This window comes from Mustela erminea, chromosome 13 (assembly GCF_009829155.1).
Source record: "Mustela erminea isolate mMusErm1 chromosome 13, mMusErm1.Pri, whole genome shotgun sequence".
Lineage (NCBI taxonomy): Eukaryota > Metazoa > Chordata > Mammalia > Carnivora > Mustelidae > Mustela > Mustela erminea.
Genome location: NC_045626.1, coordinates 60,774,112 through 60,794,171, shown reverse-complemented (window position 1 = coordinate 60,794,171; position 20,060 = coordinate 60,774,112). Strand labels below are relative to the sequence as shown.

The 20,060-nt window shown below is 39.8% G+C and overlaps 1 protein-coding gene across 6 annotated transcripts in view; it reads left to right on the top strand.

Annotated features, from left to right (window-relative positions):
• The window catches only part of PTPN2 (protein tyrosine phosphatase non-receptor type 2), a 79,584-nt gene that overhangs the window by 22,191 nt on the left and 37,333 nt on the right, over positions 1 to 20,060 (top strand). For all 6 annotated transcript variants that reach the window (XM_032309576.1, XM_032309577.1, XM_032309578.1 and 3 more), the window contains one exon: positions 19,834 to 19,934. In XM_032309576.1, the coding sequence (XP_032165467.1) occupies positions 19,834 to 19,934 (101 nt within the window). The remainder of the gene's footprint in view (positions 1 to 19,833; positions 19,935 to 20,060) is intronic.

The window sequence follows — 20,060 nt, the reverse complement described above, 5'->3', positions numbered from 1 at the left end:
TTGAAGCTCTGTCTCTCAGTCCTAAGATCATGACTTGTGCTGAAACCAAGAGTCACCCAACCAAGAGTCAGATGCTTAACTGACTGAGTCCCCAGACACCCCTATATACATTCTTTTAAATTTAAAATTAGAAGCCCTCACATATTAATTGTAGCTCTTTTCCTACCTCACAATACACTGTAAGCATTTTCCTATCAAAAGTCTTTCAGTGGCTTTGATAGCATCTTTAATATGCCATTTTTTTATGTACCAGTTCCCTTGTGGTCGAACATTTGGATTCTGATGTACATACTTGTGCATGTACACAATTCTGTGAATAGGTGTCACACCACAGCTTTAAAAATGTATTTAGCCTGAGGTGATTTTAACTTTTGTTCTGATTGATACCATTTGTTCAAATACTAAATTACTACTTATTATTCTATAATGTTATTCCATATTAGGTTTTAGTGGGCATGGTTCTTTTCTTTAGGGCTGCTTGTTAGTAGGGATGTAAAAAAAAAAAATACTGAGTTCATCACATTTTGTTTCCTACTTGTTTGTGATTCTTTCCGCTAGTTGGCAAGGGTATGGTGCTAGTGTGCTGAGACCTCCCGTGTAGGCTGAATAATCTCACTCTACTCAAGGCTACAGATTGTATATCCTTATATACGTTGTCTTCCTTGTTAGGACGGTATGGATATTCTGCTGAATATGTACTGGGTCGGGCGGGGCGCCTGGGAGGCTCAGTGGGTTGAGCCCTGCCTTTGGCCGAGGTCACGATCTCAGGGTCCTCGGATGGAGCCCTGCATCGGGTACTCTGCTCAGCAGGGAGCCTGCTTTCCCCTCTCTCTGCCTGCCTCTCAGCGTACTTGTGATCTCTCTCTATCAAATAAATAAATAAAATCTTAAAAAAAAAAAAAAGGAAAAGAAAATGTACTGGGGTAAAGGTCCATACTTTCTTTCTTAAAGGAACAGAACATTCTTCTTTCCGTTGATCAAGTACATTTCCATGAAAAAGTGTATTGGCTAATTTTGGACAAATCAAATGAGAAGTAATCTCTTAAAAATATTTCATGTTTATTATAAATTACTTTCTAAATATTATGTTTCTCTTACATGTTTTCCTTATGAGTTAGTAGCATTTGTAGAGATAAGTCACCCCCAGAGAATGGTTTTTTGTTCTTCTTTACTTGCAGTGCACTTGAAGATAGACAAACTTCTGAAACCTGGCTCACCATGGCAACAATTCTGGTGTTGGTGTGTGTGCAGGGAATGAGGGCGTGGGCAGTGGTTCTAACATTTAGGTGCCCCTTCACCCTCTCCAAATTTCTGTTGAGTATCATTGAGCTAGAACACTAATCTTTAGTGTTTACCCTGAGTTTTGAAGACAGTGTGTCCCAGTTGTACACCTTGCTTTGTTGCCTCTAATTAAAAAAAAAAAAAAAAAAAAAAAAAAAAAAAAAAACAACCCAAGCTTCTTTTGACAACTGTAGATAGGGATGCAGTTGTGAGAAGTAGCACTCAGAGATCCTGCATACCCTTCCTCTGGTTCTCCCCAGTGCTAACATCTTGGCATAACTGCCACCAGGAAGTGGACATGGATGCTATCCATCCAGATCTCCCCAGTGTCACCTGCCCTCATTTGTGGCTGTGTTTGGTTCTGCTCAGCTCTGTTACATGGTAGAGTGTAGGGTCTCCACCACAGTCTGGGTACAGACCTGGGGAAGAGCACCACCTCAAGATCCCTCTTGAGGGCCCCAGCCAGCCTGCTCCCTTCCTCCCCTATGCCAAGCCCCGATTTGTCTTTGAATTTTACATAAATCTGTTGTGATAGCAGTCTTTGGATGTGATAAAGTATGTTTGAATCCCCTCAGTAGTTTGATCAAATTGCTCTAAATGGAGGAATTGTTAAAAATTGGAACTGAGACACTTAAAAGTAAGACAATTTGTGGCTTAAATTCTTCTCAAATATGCAAGTCAATGGAACTTGTGATTTGTCTCACACGTTAGACTCATGTACCCAGCTGCCTGTCGGACATGTCAGGTTGAAGGCTGCCAGAAGAGCTCGATTTGCTGTGTATTTACTAACCCCACCTCCATCCTCACTAGCTTGGGCTCGCTCTTCTGTGTGTCTTCTCAGGAAGAAGGCCATTCACCTAGCATAGGTACCGTTTTAGGAGAAGTCGTTTCTTCCTCAGAGGAGATGTGGCCCTTGCCCCCTGCTGTCTCTTCCACTGCTGCTGTTTTTGGTGTGCCCCGGAGCTGCACTCGCCTGTGAGCCTGCCACTCAGCGAACCTTCTCCTTGCATTTTCTCCCCGCTGAAGCCTGGCTCTCCCCGAGTAAAGTACCTTTCTGTCTCTCCCAGGTAGAGGCTACTTGTCCTTGCTTCCCCTGTAACCTGAGTTTCCTAACTGAGCCCTAACTCTCCAGCCTGCAAGTTAAAGCGATCCGCTCTGAGGCTGTGCCATCCAGGTACTGATCACCGCTCTTGTACCTGTCCTCACCTGACTTCACAGTCCCTGCGCCGCAGTCTCCTCTCTCAGCTTAGAATGCTCAGGACCCATACCGTATCTTCTTCTTCGCCCATTTCTCTCAGTACCTCTTTCTTTGTGCCTGGATGGGATTGTGGCTCTGGGAAGGAGCCACGTGATGACGTAGCCGTACAGTTCTGGACCTCTTCAGCTCTCAACCCCGAAATCTTAAATGCTGCTACCTTGAGGGCTACTTTCTGTCTTCCCAGCCCTTTGACTTCATCAGAATCTTCAGTTTGTTGACTTTTTTATTTATTATAGTACCTTACTTCCTTCCCCACCCTACTAAGTCATTATTATAAGTTATTATAAGTTATTATTACTTAATAACTTTCTTGCTGTTCTGATATGTTAGAAAGATCATCTCTGTGGCTCTTTAATTCTTCCTACCCTGTGAACCTAATAATCAGATAGTCGTTCAGTTTCTGTAAACTCTGGGCTTATGTGTATGCCTTGGGTAGGCTCAGGCACTGACTGGGGCTGGGCTGCCCTGTTCTCCTCCTCCGTGCCCCCCATCAGTCCCACTGCCCCTCAGCTCTGACTTGTCCCAAAGGAAACCAGCTCTCAACACACCCCCCCACCCACCACTCGCAGAATATGATCTGCCTTCAGTTCTGTAGAGAAACAGTTTAAAAATCCAGAAATAACTCTTCAACTTCATATTCTACCACCTGGAAACTTATTTCTCTCTGCACTCCTCTTTTCCTGAAGTCCCAGGAAATAAAGCCTTCCCTCTCCTGTCCTAGGGTTGTATCCTGATGCCTCATTCCTCCTCTGGGACCTCATTCTACTCCTATTTTCAACCTCTTTCCCATAGTTCCTTTCCCATATTATGTAAATGTGCTTCAGCCTCTTCTCAGCTCCACTTACTCTGTCACCTATGCGGACATGAGTACATGCACACATTTGCATACAGAGTCTCAAAAAAAAAAAACCCACCATATTATTTGTCTCCATCCTTGTCACTTGTGCATGTACATTCTTTGGCCCATGATTCTACCCCAGCCTCCCCTCTGAAACTTCTATTCTAACGTACTGTTCTCAAGCTTTCTAGTTTTCACATGCAACGAGGGACTTTCCATTGGTTTCTTTTCTTACCCCTATGACTTTTGACATTGTTGATTCTGCTTTCCTTCCCTAACACCATATTTTTTCTATTTTGCTATTATTTCTCTGGCTAATCAGGCATTTTCAGAGCTTCTCTTCATCAGTCAACTGTCTTCCTCTCCTTCTCACTTGGACACTTCTATGAATGGTCTCATCTTCTGTAGGTTTGGTTACCATGTGCTTATCACCCTAAATCTCATCTGTAGCCTAGGTCTTTCTTAGCTATAGACCCATTTTTGCAAGGCACTCATCTCTGTGTGGATGTCCTCTAGCTGCCTCAGACTCAGTATGTCTAGATACTGATGTAACATTCCTCCCCATCGGTCCCAACCCTGAGAGCTGCTTTTTCTGCTCTAGTCCCCATATCATAAATGGTACTATTATTGACACATATGCTGCAGCTAGAAACTCAGACCCTTCTCTGATTCAGCTCTCATATCTACTTGATAATTAAGTAATTACAATTCAATTTCCATAATGTGTTTTATTTTTTAAATTAAATTTAATTGTTGAGAGCGAGAGTACAGGCATGTGCACTGGGCTAGGGGGATGGGGAACAGAGGGAGAGGGAGGGAGAATCCCAGGCAGGCTCCATGCCCAGCAGGGAGTCCAACGCAGAGCTCTATTTCACACCCCTCAGATCATGACCTGAGCCAAAATCAAGAGTCAAGTGCTAAGCCACTGAGCCACCCAGGTCCCCCCACGTTGTGTTTTAAATCTCTTCTTCGCTGTTTGTGCTGGCTTGGTTCAGGCCCTCACTCTTCCTCTTCTGAATTATTTTAATAACCTCTTAACTTGTCTCCTCTTTCCCCATTTCAATCCATTCTCCATGTAGTATCCAGGGTAATCTTTGTAAAATGCACTTCTGTTTTCCACTCTCCAGTAGTGTTCCATGAGTTTTATGAGAAATTGCTTTTGTAGCATTATCTTACAAGAACTTTTGGAGACCAGACCTTCATATACCTCTAGATTTTTCTAGCCATTTTCTCAAAAATAATAATAATTGTTATTGTTATTAAAGATTTTACTTATTTGTCAGAGAGAGAAAGTGGACACAAGCTGGAGGAGTGGCAGGCAGAAAGAGTAGCAGGCTCCCTGCTGAGCAAGGAGCCCAATGTTGGACTCATCCCAGGACCCTGGGATCATGGCCTGAGCCAAAGGCAGACACTTAACCGAATGAGCGACCCACATGCCCTACTTACAAATTACTGATTTTGGTCAAACTGAAACACTCAGAGTTCTCCCAGTGTGACCAGCTTCTAAGATTTTTTTTTATGTTTTATTTTTAAGTAATCCCTACACCCAGTATGGGGCTTGATTGAACTCACAACCAGGAGATCAAGTATCACATGCTCCACCGACTGAGGCAGCCAGGCAACCCCCAGTGTGACCATTACTGATAACTCTGTGTCTTTGAATATATCATTCCCTTTTTGGAACATCTTCCCCTTTCTGACCCACATTAGTCAAAAACCTCTTCCAAATATCTTCACCACCACTTCGCCTTGGGTGTTATTCTCACACAGTGGAGGAGGTCATAGAGGTGACGACTCATTAAATATAAACGGGCCCAGGAATGCGTGTTTTATTTAAATCACTCCCTGGGGGGTGCCTGGGTGGTTCAGTGGTTAAAGCCTCTGCCTTCGGCTCAGGTCATGATCTCAGGGTCCTGGGATCGAGCCCCGCATTGGGCTCTCTGCTCTGCAGAGAGCCTGCTTCCTCCTCTCTCTGCCTGCCTCTCTGCCTACTTGTGATCTCTGTCTGTCAAATAAATAAATAAAATCTTAAAAAAAATAAAACACTTCCTGGATTATGCAAATATATGTTTCCTTACTATCAGTCATTATAAAATTTAAAATGTATTTCCATACATAATACTCTACAGTTGGTTTGGTTCAGAAAACATGTATTGAAAACCTGACTGACTCTATGCTATGCATTGTGAATACCACGAATACCACAAATATATGTACCCTGCCCTCGATAATTCACAGTATAGTGAGGGAGCTGCAGACCTGTTGTGCTGTATGTATCATGAGTTAGGACCGTGTATGTTGGTGGAGCTGTGCCTAAGGAGTTAGGAATAGCTTCTGAGAGGAAACCTGGAAACCAGTGAGGTAAATGGGAACGGAACATAAATTACTTCCTTATGAGTTCCAGATTTTTTCTAGATTTTGATTCAGTAGGTCTGGAAATCTGTGTTTTGTTTTTTTTTAAAGATTTTATTTATTTATTTGACAGAGAGAGATCACAAGCAGGCAGAGAGGCAGGCAGAGAGAGAGAGGAGGAAGCAGGCTCCCCGCTGTGCAGAGAGCCCGATGCGGGACTCGATCCCAGGACCCTGAGATCATGACCCGAGCCAAAGGCAGCGGCTTAACCCACTGAGCCACCTAGGCGCCCTGGAAATCTGTGTTTTTAAACAGTCTCCTTACATCATTCTCTCTCAAATGAATAAATGAATAAAATCTTTTTTAAAAAATAGAAAGTTACTAGGTGAAGGGAAAGTAAGGAAAACTTCCAAACCTCCTTTGCTTCCCCACCTCCTAAAACAAATAAATACCTCAGCAAATGGTATAGCTACTCCAAGTGCAAATGCCAGTATTAGCCCTGAGATTTTGATAATAAATATATTTGTGTAACAATAAAATAACCTCAAGATATATTAAGCAAAACTGAATAGAATTACAGGAAGAAATAGATAATTCCATGTTCATGGCCTTTTAATAAGACAGAATATTAGTAAAGAAATAAAAGGTTTAACCACACAGTTAAGCTTAATTTAATAAGAACAATATATAGAGTCTAACAATTAGAGAATACATTTTCTTCTTAGACTTTGGACTATTTATAAAAAATGGAACACCGACTTGGCTGTAAAGTAAATCTTAATAGTTTAAGAATTGCTGTCTTAACAGGCCATGTTCTTTGACCAGAAAGCAATTAAATTATAGATTATTAATAAAAAGATAAAAAGTCACATAAATTTGGAGATTTAAAGATTTCTAAGTAATTTATGGGTCAAGAAGAAATCATAAAGGAAATTTTACAATGCTTAAAAGTGACAATATGTAAAATACTACTGATCAGAACTTTAATAAAGCAGGAAAAACATTTTCTTGGGGCACCTGGGTGGCTCAAGTCAGTTAATGTTTGACTCTTGATTCTGATCAGGTCATGATCTCAGGGTCCTGGGTTTGAGCCCCAGGTCAGGCTGTGTGCTCAGCGGGGAGTTTGTTTCAGGATTCTCTCTCCCTCTGCTCTCGCTCCACTCATTGGCACACTCCCTTTCTAAAATAAATAAGTAAATCTTAAAAGGAAATATGTTGTCTTAAGTGTATTAAAACAGAATGATAAAAATTAATGTGCTAAGAATAGGTCCCAGTTCTTTCTGTGAGCTTTTGCAGGTTTGGCTATCAAAGTTCTGTAAAGTTTAATAAGAATAAAAGTTACAGGCATATCTCTCTCATGAATATAGATGTAAAGATTAGCAGACTGAATACAGCAGTCTGTAAGTTTATTTTAGGAATATAAGGGTGGCTTAACATAAAATCTTTTTTTTTTTTTAACATAAGAGAATCTTAAAAATGTTGGTTCACCACAGTAACGAGGTAAAGGAGAAAAAGTCATGAATATTTCAGTAGAGGCAGAAAGATTATTTAAAGTCAGTGCTTGTTCGTGATTAAAAACAAAACACAGGGGTGCCTGGGTGGCTCGGTGGGTTAGACCTCTGCCTTCAGCTCAGGTCATGATCTCAGGATCCTGGGATTGAGCCCCACATTGGGCTCTCTGCACAGCAGGGAGCCTGCTTTCCCCACCCTTTCTCTCTGCCTACTTGTGATCTCTCTCTACTTGTGTCAAATAAATAAATAAAATCTTAAAAAAAAAAAAAAACCACATGGCAAATTAGAAAGAGAGGGGAACTTCTGTAACCTAATATAAACTGTCTAAGAGATGCCTATAATAACACAAGTCTGAATGATAACATGGGAGAAACCTTTTCTTTTTCTTTCTTTTTCTTTTCTTTTTTTTTTTTTTTAACAAAAATGAAGAACAAGATAAGGGTGCCCATTGTTACCGCTTCTTCTTAATGTGCTTTAGGTCCTAGCTACTACAGGAAGAAGAGTAAGAAATAAAAAGCATACAGATTAGAAATAAAAAGAAACAAAGCTTGCTGTTTTATCTGATGCTGTGTACCAAACCTCCCCAAAACAGTGGCTTAAAACAACAGCAGTCATTTATCGTCTTTACAGATTCTGGGGGTTAGTTGGACTCAGGAGATTTTTGCTCAGGGTCTTCCTGCAGTTGTAGTTCAGATGGTAGCTAGGGCTCGAGTCACCTTGAGGCCTTCGTCACTAATTTGTGGGCTGTCAGCTGGAACACCTACGTGGGCCATGACTGTGACCTAGACTTCCGTGCAGATAGAAGCTGGGTTTCAGGAGTGAGCGTTCTGAGAGAGCCAGCTGAAAATTGCATTGCCTTGTACCACCCAGACTTAGAAGTCTTCTCACTTCCATCATATTCTTTTCATTAGTGGCCGTCCAGGTTCTAGGGAAGAGGACTGATGCTCCACTGGTAGATGGAAGAATTACCAAGAATTGTGGACATGTTTTAAAACCATCATAATTATAGATGATACTGTTTATTTCATAATCCAGAAAATGTGCGGGCAAGTCAAAGAATTATGAAGAAACACTGTAGTAGTCTCAGAATTATAAGACCGCAGATCTTTGAATTATTAGAACAGACCTTTATACATGACAGGAATCTACTTGTCATCTTAGTGCAGATTTAGATAAACGTTATGTATAATAGTAATCAGAGCAAATATAGATAGGACTTAAATTTTATGGTAACTCTTATGTAAATATTTGCTAACATTCTTCCTTATTCCATCTGAAGTTTAAAAATGAAGACCAAGTGCATTTCACATTCTCAAATCCATTCTAATATCAGTTTTCTTACTAAAAGTTTTTCTTGTTATTTGTTAAGACTTTGAAATTTGTGGTGGCTTTTTTTCTTCTGATGTATTTCTACTCAACTATTTATGTATATTAAAATAGATATTATCTTTTATAACTACTTTCCATTTATTTTCTTACATGTTTCAGTTAGGGCATTATTGATATTTAAAAAATCATATCTAGTTTCTGTTATCTCTAATAGTAAGATAGTAAAGGTGGTATTAAAGACATCATTAAGCCTCCCCTCTCTCCTCTGAATAATTCAGTCTAAGAGCGCTTGGGGTTGGGGACCAGCAGGTGGAAGACATGTAAATAAGGGGGAAAGCATGCTTGGTGGGGGTGGGGGGGGCATGTTTGAAGAACGAAGGAAAGGTGGAGTGAACCCTGTGAGGTTGGATTAGAATTAGTGAATCAGCGTATGAACTCATGATTTTCAGTGAATATGGATATGAAGAAATGTAGATGTGTGTGTGCATGCTTATATTTCCTAACCCTGGCCACTGGGAAGTCTTGGGAACAATGATACCCTCTTGGCGTTGGGCTTGCCTAGCTTTTGGTATCTAAATTTCATTCTCTACTAAGAGGAAAAGGGCTCCTTGAAGAAATGTCTGACTCTAGGGCTAGGGCAGGGAAAGTATAAGAGTAGCCTGGAATGTTTCTTGTAGTCCCAGAAGGTAAGGATGTTCAAGAAATGATGAAGCTATGTCAAAAGGACACAGAAACCATCTTGAAGCCCATGGGCCAAATCTGGGGGTGATTGGAACATTTGAAAGAAACAATAATTATAACCTGCTGAATAAAATAGGAATCCATGGTGGGTTTACACTCTTACAAAGAAATATGAATTAATAAATGAGGAGAAGGGGGGGGCTCCTGGGTGGCTCAGTGGGTTAAGCCTCTGCCTTCGGCTCAGATCATGATTTCAGGTCCTGGGATCGAGCCCCACATCGGACTCTGTCCTCAGAAGGGAATACTCTTCTCCCTCTCTCTCTGTCTGCCTCTCTGCCTATTTGTGATCTCTCTCTGTCAAATAAAGAAATAAAATCTTAAAAAAAAATAAATGGGGAGAAAGGAAGGATCTGCCTTAGTGTAGGATGGCAAGTAATAAATGCTGAAGTAGATGGTAAACCTGGTGAGTGAAACTTTAATGAGGAACAAAAAATTTACATAATCTTAAAGCCCTCCTATAAAATACTGATTAATGTAAGAGGGGAGTATTAACTGTGCAGAGAAGTTTGGCAGACACAACCTTGAACAAGTAATCATGACCAATAAGGGGACACATCACATTGAAATCCTGAACTGCCCTACAGAGTGCAGTGAGTACAGAACGCTCCCTCTGCCCCTCTCCCAGTGCCTACATGCTCGAGTTTTCATGTGCATGCTCTCTCTCAGTAAATAAAATCTCTAAAAAAAAAGTGAAATGTGATCCTGTATTGGATCCTTTTTTAAAAAAGGTTTTATATCACAGTTGGTGAAACTTGAAAGGGGTTTGAGTTAGTAAAGTATCACTACTAATTTTATGATTTTTTTAAAGATTTTACTTATTTATCTGCCAGAGAGAGCACGCACACAAGCAGGAGGAGCAGCAGGCAGAGGGAGAAGCAGACTCACCACTGAGCAAGGAGCCCCATGCAGGACTTGATCCCAGGATCATAACCCGAAGGCAGATGCTTAACCAGCTGAGCCACCCAGGCGTCTCTAATTTTATGATTTGGATGGCTCTACTGTGGTTAACTAGAAGTCCACAATTAGGAAATGGGCAAATGATTATGAACACAGATGGCAGATAAGTACATAAGCATATGAAAAACATCATTAACTGTTGGGGAAGTATCATTAACTGTGAGGGAAACATCATTAACCATTAGGGAAATGAAAATTAAAACCATGTTGGCGAGAGATTGCTACATACCCACATGAACAGCTGAAATAATGAGGCCACAATATTCCAAGAATACAGAAACTGGATCTCCTGTAAGGCTAGTGAGAAACTCTATGGCCACTTTGGAAAATTGTTTGTCAGTTTCTTGAAAAGCTAAACATACCTTATATAACCCAGCCATTGCCCTCCTGGGCATTTATCCCAGAGAATTGCAACCTTCTGTCCATACAGAAATGCATTCATGAAATGTGCATAGCAGCTTTCCTTGTAATAGCTCCAAACTGGAAACAGCCCAAATGTCCATCAGTGAGTGAAGTGGTTAGCAGACGAGTGTATTCATACCATGGCATCCTACTCCGCAGTAAGAACAAATGAGCTATTGATAACATGCAGCAAGTCAGGTGGGTCTCAGAGGACTCATGCTGAGTCAGAAAATCCAGTCTCAAAGGTTACATACTGTATGATTCCATTTTTACAAGATTCTTGAAATGATAAGATTATAGAGATGGAAAATAGATTAATGGGTTAGGGACAGGGTTGGTGGAGAGTGTGACTCTACAGGGGTTGCACAGAGGATCTTTGTGATAATGGAACAGGACTATGTCTTGGTGGTGGTGGTGATTACACAACCTCCACATGTGATCGAACGGCCTAGAACTGTACACACCCACACAGATGGGTACCTGTAAAACAGGAAATTGGAGTATAGTCTGGGTTATCCCAGTGTCTTTCCAGGTTTCTGAATTTGGTGCTTCTTGAATGGGGTGCTTGGTGAGGGTACTGTGACAGGCAGCAGGAGGACATGGTGAACATGACCGGGTCCCGGGCTATAGAGCGCGTCACTCTAACAGAAGGCTGCAGGTGGCTGCGAGTGTGGGCGTTGCTGCTGCTGCCCCATGGCCCAAGTGGGTCAATATCTTGCCATATCAGTAGCCTTCTAACAGAGGGTCCCCACTGTAGCCACAGCTGGTCACTTGGGCAGCTCTGCTGTAGACTGCTTAACCCAGGGGACTGGAGGACAGAGCAGAAGTGCGTAGGGAAGGCACTGGAGTAATGTCTTAGAGAAACATGGCACATCTTTCAGGACCATTGCTTATACTCAGAAGGTGGGGAAGGGAGGCGTGGTTGCTTATATGTTAAAAGTACAGATGCATGATGAAGTAGAATTTTTAAGTTCCTGTGCATTTTTAAGACGAAATAGGACTTTTCAAAGAGCTTTGTATTAGATGCTTTTAGGATATTACGTGAGGGTCAGTCATTAAAAATAATTAAGAAGGGTTGGTCTAGTCTAGCCCGCTCATCTTAAAAGAAAACTGGGACTAGTGACTTCTGGTTACCACAGCGTGTGGTGTCTCACTAACTTGGATGCTAATTTTGTTTCTCAAGGAGCAGGTTACTCTTTTTTTTAATAAATCACAGCTGTGTCTGTGGTCACCCTGGTTGGTAGAGCCAGGACAGACACCGGAATCTACATTTCTAGGCCCCTTAGCCTTCCCTCACCAGCTTGCTTTCCTCTGCCAGAGTTCCAGGTATCTACAGTGAAAAGCTCTGGAGGTGTCTGAGCTCTTTCTTTTTTGCTAAATTAGGTCACTTTTCTAGTCAGTTAACATAATCTTTTCTCCCGTGTTGGTTTCAGAATGGTTTAGTAGTGATTTATCTTTCGGGGCGCCTGGGTGGCTCGGCTGCTTAAGTGTCTGCCTTTGGCTCAGGGTCCTGGGATTGAGCCTGCGTGGGGCTCCCTGCTCACTGGGGAGTCTGCTTTTCCCTCTCCCTCCCCACTGCTCACCCTCTCTCTCTCTCAAATAAATAAAGTCTTTAAAAAAAAAAAAGTGATTTGTTATTCTAACAAAATTCTACCATAGTTTAATTTGAATATGAAAATTTTCTGGAATTTATTGTGTCAACAGTGCTTGAACACTTGCCAACCTAAATTGTTTAGGACTCTCTTCTAGGTAAACACTAAAAAGATGGAAGTACAAACTCTTTTTCTCTGTGTTGAATTTATGAGGTGAGACTGATGAATCAATACAGATTTTCTTGATTCTCTGAACCTAAACTGCCGGCTGCTTCTCTTCCCTTTGTTTGCCTAGCTCAAGTTCCATTAGTTGTGTCCCTCAGACACACCGCCTTAAGGTATTTACTCTGTGCTTGGAACACTCTTAACCAAAATAGTCATATGGGGACGCCTGGGTGGCTCAGTTGGTTTAGCAGCTGCCTTCGGCTCAGGTCATGATCCCAGCGTCCTGGGATCGAGTCCCACATTGGGCTCCTTGCTGAGCAGGGAGCCTGCTTCTCCCTCTGCCTCTGCCTGCCATTCTGTCTGCCTGTGCTCGCTCTCTCCCCGTCCCTCTCTCTGATAAATAAATAAAATCTTCAAAATAGTCATATGATTGACCTCCTCCAAGTCTTTGCTTGAATGTCACTGTCTCAGTGAGGCCCACCCTGCCCACCCCAGTTAGAATTGCAACCTGTCCCACTCCCAACATGACTATTCCCCTTCACACTACTTCTTCCCCTCTTAGCATTTGTTACTGTGTAAAATATGATTTACTTGGTAGTTTTGCTTATTGCTATCTCCCTCTCTGAGAAGGTGAGCTCCACAAGAGTATGGTGGGTCCTTAGTAGTACTTAGAACAGTCCTCGAATGGAAATATTTTAATAAATATTTGGTCTACTTTGTTTCTGTGGTATCCCATGGACTTCTGGTTGTAGGGAAAGTACTTTTCCCCCCAACTCCCTCTACCTTCCATGTTTTAGGCTCTGTCTTTCCTTAAAGGAAAGATTCTGAGTTTCAAGGAAAGTGATGAGGTGCTTACTGATAAATTGAAATTTGGTATGTCTCATTTTATACAAACTATTAAAGAGGAAAGATGTCCATGTTCCAAAGTACGTTAATGGATTAATTGATTTTACACATTTTTAAAGGGTACTTCCCAGGTGTGCTTTTCATTGCAGGGACTCTTAGGAATAGATTAAAGATCTATTTTCAGTTTGGAGATGTGTGAAAGCTGGATTTACTCAATTAACATTGTGTCCTAGCAAGTTTAGGAACTGAAAATCTTGATGGACTAAAAAGATTGAAATCACAGATAGTCAACCTAGTGTTTGAAAAAGATTGAGCTTTCTGGATGTTTCTAGAACAATACCTGCTTGGTTCGCAAATTGGTGATGATGTGTACCTGGGACATGCTTCCTTGTAACTCTCTGCATTTCTGCCACTGTTTGGTTCTGTCCTCGTCTCTTGATTAAACTGTCAGTGCCTCAGTGTGTTAAGTTATCTTCCTTTTATTGCAGTCTATGCTCCCTAGTGCTGGTAGTTATTTTCTTGGAATCGAATGTGCTTGTGTCAGTCCTCTAGAGAGCTTCATTGAGGTAGCCCGTGCCTGGAGCACAGCACACAAGGCTCTTCAGAGTCTGGCCTCAGCATGTTTTGGGACTTCTTCAGGCTTTTTCAGTTTTTGGTCCTTCATGATATACCAGTCCCTTTTACTCCTTTGTGTGTATGTGCTCCTTCTTCATCTTTGTAATGAAGCCTGCCCATCTCCCTCAGCCTCCTCAGGCATCAGTTGGTCACCTTTCTTTCCACAATACATAGTCCAATAAAGGTGGTACTAGGAATTACTACTTAGTAGAATTTTTTTCTTTTTTCTAATTTTTAATTTTTTAAGTAATATTTAATTTAAAAAAAATTTTTTTAAGCTCAGTGTGGGGCATGAACTCATGACCCTGAGATGAAGACCTGAGTGAGCTGAGATCAGTAGTCGGTTACGCAACCAACTGAGCCACCCAGGCACTCCTAGAATTTTTTCTTTTAAAAAGCTTTAAATAAATTGTGTGTTATTTTTATGTTATTGTTGCTGGCTTCTAAAATACATTTGATGATGCATACAATTAAAATTATATATAAAGTTGTTGAAGGATTTAAATGTGAAGAAGGGACCTTTATGGTGGGGGTTCCCTCAGAGAGGCTGTTTAGAGCATAGTCTAGGTCTTCATGAAAGAGGTTTGTGTGACAGATGAAGATGGAAGTTGTTAGCCAACTTGGACATATCAGACAATGTAGTGTGGGAAATATGTAGTCTCTCTTTTTTTTTTTTTTAAGAGAGATTTTATTTATTTATTTGACAGATCACAAGTAGGCAGAGAAAGAAGAAGGGAATCAGACTCCCCACTGAGCAGAGAGCCCGACGCGGTGCTCGGTCTCAGGACCCCGGGATCATGACCTGAGCCGAAGGCAGAGGCTTTAACCCACTGAGCCACCCAGGCGCCCCAATATGTAGTCTCTTAAGTCATACAACCTAGTTTGAATTTCCTCTTGTGCTTCTCTAGTGTGTGTATGGTAATGATTTGATGTTCCGAGTGTCAGTAAAATGAGCATGATAATGTCAACTTCATAGAGTTGTGAGGATTGTTGCAGAAATTTTGCAAGGTGTGTCATACAGTACCTGACACATTCTAGGCACTGCATTGTATAGTGGTTGTAGTTGGTTATGTCATTAATAAAGGAACTATTCACCAAATTGAGTTTTATTTTCAAAAGAAACAATTGAAATGTCAATACTCTGTGTTTACTAAGGTGTGTGTTTCTTCATTATTATGGTAGTGCATGTATGGTGACTTGGATTTTAGTTCTAGCTTTGCTTTTGGCTTGTTGCTTGATTCAAGAGAGAATATTAATATTTATGCCTCACATATTTAACTTGCAGAGTCAAAGAGGGTCAACATATCTATGAAATGCTTTGCATTCTTACAGGGAGGTAACATATAAAATATAGACATTAGTCTTTGAAAACTTATGGTTTCCCTCTGGTTGAGAACAGAAGAAGTAGAGGTGAAAGTCTTTCACTGCTGTACTAATGGAACTGGTCTTCTCCTTGCCCAGTTGATGATAATGATTGTGTATCTCTGCCTTGGTGTAACCTAGGAGGATGGTTATAAGTGTGAATCTTTTTTCCTGTTTGACCTGGAAAACTTTTCAAAAAGGAGATCTTCTTACAATAATGATAAAAGGTGAACCACTGAAAGGGGTAAGGGGTGATTTAAAAAAAAAAAAAAAGGCTTATTGTGACATTATTGAAAGAGGAAGCTAATCTGTATTGTCAGCTCAGGCCACAACTAGCACGTCATTTCTTGACAGATGAAACCATTTCTCAGAAAACATACTGTTTGAGGGTGGGAGGTGAAGGGAATATTCATCAGAAGTTTGCTCAATGTTTATCCAATTTACAAGCTACAGTTCTATTGGATATTGCGTTTCTTCATTCATTTGGTGACAAGAATTAAGAACAGATGTGCCCCCATTTAAAAAATATATATATATGTACATATATACATTCTTGATAGTTCAGCTTTTGGTATTATTAGATGTTGAGAAATAAGATTTCCTGTGATTACTTTTGGGTATCTCATGTAGCGTAGTTTGAACTGTCTTCATTTTTCTCCCTTTTCTGAATTTTTTTAAAAATAGGAAAGAGGGGGCGCCTGGGTGGCTCATTGGGTTAAGCCTCTGCCTTCAGCTCAGGTCATGATCTCAGGGTCCAGGGACAGAGCTCGGTAGGGAGCCTGCTTCCCTTCCTCTCTCTCTGCCTGCCTCTCTGCCTACTAGTGATCTCTGTCTGTCAAATAAATAAAATCTTCCAAAAAAAAAAATTAGGAAAGAGGGAGATAACCATATCCTTACTTAGAATGATGGTAAAGTACTGGGGGCTTTGGGACTTAATACTCAGAGCCCCGGGGTTATGGGACTCTTTAATAATCTCATTTCAGAGGTTTCTGGGCAGAATAAACTCTGGCAGAGGAGAAAGCATTTAACTTTCCAGTGTTTGTATGTTTTATTTTTTTATACTAATTCAGAAGTCAGAACTCTGTTTTGAAATGAACACTTCACAGGTTTTGGGCTGACTGATAGTAATAGGGCAGAGAGAAAGGGGACGTTTGACTCCCAGGTTGTGAGGGGACGTGTGTCTCGTCTCACAGATATTTTAAGCCATACATGAAGTGATGATTCCTAATTGGAGACGAGCCATTGTCTATAATCTTTGCTAGAGAATATAAATCATAAAGTCACAATTTCTCATAAAAAGGCTTTGATAGTTTCACTTCCTGAAATGTACTGTATAGTTACTAAGTTACTATCTTTGTAGATAGTTTTAACATGATATATTTTAGTTAACACTAGAAACTCTCTTTTTTCCCCTGTGGAATCAGAATGTTAAATATGCTTTAAAGTTTTTATTAATCTTCTTAATAAAGCAGAAGAATTAAAATAAATTTCTGATAACGTGGGTGAATTTCAGAGTTTTGTTTCTAATTAGTCGTGAGATGAAAATATAGGTTCAACCAACATCTGTAGCCAGTTCTAAGTAGCTAGAGAGTTTTCCCAAGGAGTACCTTCATTTTTCGGTCTTAATCTGCTGGCAAAATTTAAAAATTTTTTTCCTGAGAAAATTCTCAGTGTTCCTTTGCTTTTGTTGACTGTATAAATAAATGTGAGAGGGAAGCAAGCCCACCATTTGGGGCCAGACTTTGCAGGACCCTGGGTGTCTTTTAAGTAACACTCCGCTCCCTTTGGTCAGTCCTTGGGGCTCCAGGAAATGTGTTTGTGCTTTTACCACTGTGTGATTCGGTGTTTTCAATGTATTGGAGTGACTGCTGGTGTAGATTTTAAAGCTAGCGGGAAAATAACTGAATTCTAGTTCAAGGTCCTGAAGGCAAGGGTATAAACTGCCAAAGGTTTTTCTCTGGGGTTCTTTTCTGCAGAACATCGGAGGCCACCTGTAAGATAACTCCATTCCCAGCGCCCTGGAGAGGAACTTTCCTGGTTTTTATGGATTCTTGCTTCTGTTGGCCAAATTGCTTTTTTCACTTGTGCAATAGATAGGATTAACCTTTGGGGTTTGGGTTCTTTCTGTGATTACAACATGAGGAAATACATTCCTTTGGTATTCTATTCTAGTGGAACACGAATTTTAGGGATGGTGTGGCATTCTACAAGGGGACATTCTCCTGCTTTATCAGTGTTATCTAGGAGATATATGGCCTTTGTTTTGCTAATTAGGTATCTGACCTTTTTACCAGCTCTCGTAATTTAACTGTTAAAGGATGATTAAGCTGTTAAAAAAAAAAAGTGACTGTTAAAAAAAAAAAAAAAAAGTGCTTGCTGACATCATCTTTCCGAGAACACTAGTATAAGTGATTTACTATAACAAGATCTTAGTTTTTCCTGTTGGCAAATGACATGTAATATTTACAGAGGTCTTGGGTTCAGTCCAGCAGAAACATCTCAGATAAATTGATGTGTGAAACTGTAGCCATTTACCATTTTCTTTCAAATGGAGATAATGTAAACAGGTTTTGTTTTAAGTTAAAAAAGTGGGGGAAAAAAGGATATTTAGTATAAATTTCCTTCAGGAAAGCAGTTTAAATTGAAGGTATTCTCCAGAGTAAAAATCCAATGTGTTCAGTTTATAATTCGGTTACATTCTTCTGACAGTTGTGTATTTAGGATACTAAGCCCGTGTTAACTGTGTTATTACACATGTACTTTCTCTCCCTGAGAAAACGTCTCCTTTTTCATCAAAATAACAAGGTAAAGTTTTGTAGTCTACATATTTAAATCAGCATAAATTCTAAATCTGTGAGATTTTTACTTTTTTTAACCGTAAAGCATGATTTTTAATGGCTCCATTAAAGTAATACATCTTTCATGTATACTGTAGTTGTTGTACATTTTGGAAATTTGTGTTATTTCCCCTTTTGTGTGTTACTTTTAATCCCTGTGTCTGTCTCTGGCTATATGCGTTGGTTTCATTCGTAGAAATGGGAACCTTGGATTTTGAAGGATTTATACCTGTTAGTCTAAACGAGGCATCTGAAAGTTCTCTTATAGCTTCATCTAGTGCTTACTAAGGGGCTAGATATGGACTTGACAGCACCGGGAATTATCATTTAAAAAAAAAAAAAACTTTGCCAAAAATCTTGAAATTAAAAAAAAGTTATCTTTTCATTTTAATTTGCATTTCTTTAATAGATTAAATAAATGTTTTTCAAATTTATTAGTCTTTTGTGTATTGTCCTTGTTCACTTTTTAAAAACAGAGGTCTCTCATTTCTTACTGATAGGTAGTCTTCATAACTTAATGCTTTGGTTGTATTTTGGGTTTTTTTTTTTATGAGCATTCATGACGTTTTCTTAATTTTGAGGCAGGTTTTTAAAAAATTGATGTGTAGTGGACATACAATATTATATTATTTTCAGGTGTACAATATAATGATGCAGTGTTTATATGCATTCTGAAATGCTTACCACAATAAGTGTAATTACCATCTGTTGCCATAGAAAAGTTATTAGAATATGATTGACTATATTCCCTATGCTGTACTTTTCATGCAGGGAATTTACTTTTAACCAGAAGTTTGTAACTCTTAATCCCCTTCTCCTGTTTTGCTCATCTTCCCACCCTCCTACTCTCTGACAGCCACTGGTTTTGTTCTCTGGGTTTATGCATCTGTTTTTGTTTTATTTTTTTAGATTCCACATATAAGTGAAGTCATATGGTCTTTTTTTTTTTTTTCTGCCTGACTTATTTCAATTGGTATAATACCCTGTAGGATCATCCATGTTGTTGAAGATGGTGACATTTTTACTCTTAAACGCTAGAAATATATCTAAGCTAGATCTGTTTGTTTGTCCTGTAAAGAATTAGACTATTCCAGGTCGCGTGGCTGGCCCAGTCAGCAGAGCATGCAACTCTTATTAATCTTGGGTTTGTGAATTCCAGCCCCATATTGGGCATGGGGCCTACTTTAAAAAAAAAAAAAAAGTAGAATAAAGAAAGAAAAAGAATTAGAGTATTCCGTCTGTATTTTAAAATCTTTAACACTTAATTTACATATAATTAAGTACTGAAAATTACTTAAATATAGTTGAATGCAGATCAGTTGAATGAAGAAAATGAACTGTAGCTACCATGGAAATCCAGTCTTACCTATCTGAGGCCATTTTGGATTTTTTTGTAGGTAGACCTATCAGTTCTTAGGCACCAAGACTCTAAGTGAATCTTTTACTTTTAGGACGGTAGGTGCTTTATTTCTGTTACTATATTTTACTCTTTGGTCAATTTTTCTGTTACAGTAGCTAACCTAGTACAAACAAAAGCATTTCCAGTACCACAGTAACAAACAACAAGTTTCATTTTTATACTTCCTTCATAAAAAAGAGAATAATTTAGGACTTGACTCAACTCTCCTCTGATGCTAGTTTTTCTTTGTTTCTTCTATCATTTAAAAAGTACCCAGAACATTACTTTTAAAGTAAAAAAGAAGTGAGAAGTTTGAACTGACAATTGCTTATCATTCTCTGTTTCAGATGATCACAGTCGTGTTAAGCTGCAAAATGCTGAAAATGATTATATAAATGCCAGTTTAGTTGATATAGAAGAGGCGCAAAGGAGTTACATCTTAACACAGGCAAGTGATGGGATGTCAAGCAGATGCCTTGCAATGCAGTTACTGTGGTTGGTCTGCTTTGAAACATAGCTAAAAGGATGTCTTTACTTCTTTTGGAAATGAAATGCCATTTCAGTTTTTTCTGTC